The sequence below is a fragment of the Bos indicus genome, chromosome 15 (genome assembly GCF_029378745.1).
Source record: "Bos indicus isolate NIAB-ARS_2022 breed Sahiwal x Tharparkar chromosome 15, NIAB-ARS_B.indTharparkar_mat_pri_1.0, whole genome shotgun sequence".
NCBI lineage: Eukaryota > Metazoa > Chordata > Mammalia > Artiodactyla > Bovidae > Bos > Bos indicus.
In genome coordinates this window covers 80,177,620-80,180,125 of record NC_091774.1, presented here as the reverse complement: position 1 = coordinate 80,180,125, position 2,506 = coordinate 80,177,620, and the positions used below count along the sequence as shown (strand labels likewise).

The 2,506-nt window shown below is 38.1% G+C and overlaps 1 protein-coding gene across 1 annotated transcript; it reads right to left on the bottom strand.

The window, feature by feature from the left end:
* Positions 1–787: 787 nt before the first annotated feature.
* On the bottom strand, positions 788–1,729 carry OR8K5 (olfactory receptor family 8 subfamily K member 5). The gene has a single exon (XM_070803203.1). It carries the CDS (start codon positions 1,727–1,729, stop codon positions 788–790), a length of 942 nt encoding a protein of 313 aa, XP_070659304.1.
* Between the last annotated feature and the right edge of the window lie 777 nt (positions 1,730–2,506).

Below are 2,506 nucleotides of genomic sequence, written 5' to 3'. Positions count from 1 at the left end.
GGTTGCTTTTCTGGGTGCCTGATGTCCTCTGCTGGCATTCAGAAGTTGTTCTGTGGAATTTACTCGGCGTTTGAATGTTCTTTTGATGAATTTGTGGGGGAGAAAGTGTTCTCCCCATTCTACTCCTCTGCCATCTTGGCTCCTCCCCTCAATATATATTTTTTAGAAACATCAACTGACATATGCCTTAATCATAGTTTATTAAAATACTATTTCTTTTATTTATTTATTTATTATTATTATTATTTTTTATTTTACAATATTGTATTGGTTATGACATACATCAACATGCATCCACCACGGGTGTACACATGTTCCCCATCCTGAACACCCCTCCCACCTCCCTCCCCATACCATCCCTCTGGGTCATCCCAGTGCACCAGCCCCAAGCTTCCTGTATCCTGCCTCAAACCTGGACTGGCGATTCGTTTCTTATATGATATTGTACATGTTTTAATGTCATTCTCCCATATCATTCCACCCTCCCTCTCCCACAGAGTCCAAAAGATTGTTCTATACATCTGTGTCTCTTTTGCTGTCTTGCATACAGGGTTGTCATTGCCATCTTTCTAAATTCCATATATATGCGTTAATATACTGTATTGGTGTTTTTCTTTCTGGCTTACTTCACTCTGTATAATAGGCTCCAGTTTATCTACCTCATTAGAACTGATTCAAATGTATTCTTTTTAATTGCTGAGTAATACTCCATTGTGTATATGTACCACAGCTTTCTTATCGATTCATCTGCTGGTGGAAATACTATTTCTTATTTCATTATTGGATGTTAGATACAAAGTTTGCACTTATTCTTTAAGACCATTTGGAAGGCACTGTTTACTTCTTTGTTCCTTAAGCTGTAGATGAAGGGGTTAAGCATGGGAATCACTAAAGTATAAAACACAGAGGCCATTTTATCTGTATCAAAGGAGTGAGTGGAGTTGGGCTGCATATACATAAATAGTAGAGACCCATAGAACACTACCACCACCATCAGGTGAGAACCACATGTGGAGAAAGCTTTTTTCCTGCTCTCTGAAGAACGCATTTGAAATATTACTGTCAGGATCAGTATGTAGGACATTAGGATGACCAGGAGGGAAGAGATCAAATTAAATGCTGAAAACAGTATGATCAACAATTCTATTTCTTGTGCGTTTGAGCAGAGCATAAGTAACAAGGGAACATCATCACAGTAGAAATGACTGATGACATTAGAGCCACAAAAAGTCAATGTAAAAATCTTAATAGTAAACAGGAGTGCCTGAAAGGTACTGTAGAGGTATGGAATGCCTACCAGCATATGACAAAGTCTCTGGGACATGATAACATGGTATAGCAGAGGGTTGCAGATAGCCAAGTAGCGGTCATAGGCCATGGCTGACAAGATAAAAAATTCACTGATAATGAACATAAGGAAGAAAGCCAACTGTGTGGCACATGCATAATAGGAAATGGTATTTTGATCCACAACAAAATTCACCAGCATCTTGGGGCAAATGACAGTAGAATTACCAAGATCAATGAAAGCCAGGTGTTTGATAAAAAAGTACATAGGTGTGTGCAGCCGGGAATCCACTTGAGTTAAGATGATCATGCCCAGATTTCCCACCACTGTGATTGTGTAGATGATGAGGAAGGCTCCGAAAAGGGGAGTCTGAAGCTCAGGCTGCTTTGTGACCCCCATCAGAATGAATTCAGTCAGTGATGATCGATTCTGTTGGTCCATTTAGTCCAGTTAGCTTTTCTGGAAAGAAATAGGTTAGTTTTCCCATGATGTCATTTAATTAAGTATAATATTTTTAGAGAGAATAGATATTTTACTTCATGACAAGGGATAGAAAAGTAATTTCCATATCTTATTTTGAAACTAAAATAAAGGACAGAATCTTCTACATTCCAAAAAGTGGAAATCCTAGGAAATCACATGCACTGTTACTACAGATTAAATAGAGTCAGTGATGTTTGGAAAATATCCGTTGATTTAAATTACCATATAGGTATTAACACAGAAATATAGACTTTATTTCATCTATACAAGGATATCACATTTTTCTTTAATACACTTCCACTTTCATCTGAGAATTCTTTTGGACTTCTCAAATTGCACAATATAGTATATATTGTACAATTGTACAATACAAAGCATAGTACCATAATTTTTAAAATGTTTCACGGTTAAGTGCTGCCTTCTGCATTTCATAAAATTTACATAGGCTTCCCTGGTGGCTCAATTGGCAAAGAATCTGCCTGCAATGCAGAAGACCCAGGTTCTATCCCTGGGTGGAGAAGATGCTCTGGAGGAGAAAATGGCAACCCACTCCAGCATTCTAGCCTGGAAAATCCCATGGACAGAGGAGCCTGGTAGGCTACAGTCCATGGGGTCACAAAAAGTCAAATACTTAGCGACTAAATCACCAGTCAGTAAAAACAATTAGAACTTCTCTTAGCTTAATCCATCTGGATTCCCTTTTTTTCAGTTTCTCCTTCAACAAAATCTGGAACT

Excerpts from the sequence above, each read along its gene's own strand:
- OR8K5 (XM_070803203.1), bottom strand. The coding sequence starts at position 1,729 with ATGGACCAACAGAATCGATCATCACTGACTGAATTCATTCTGATGGGG.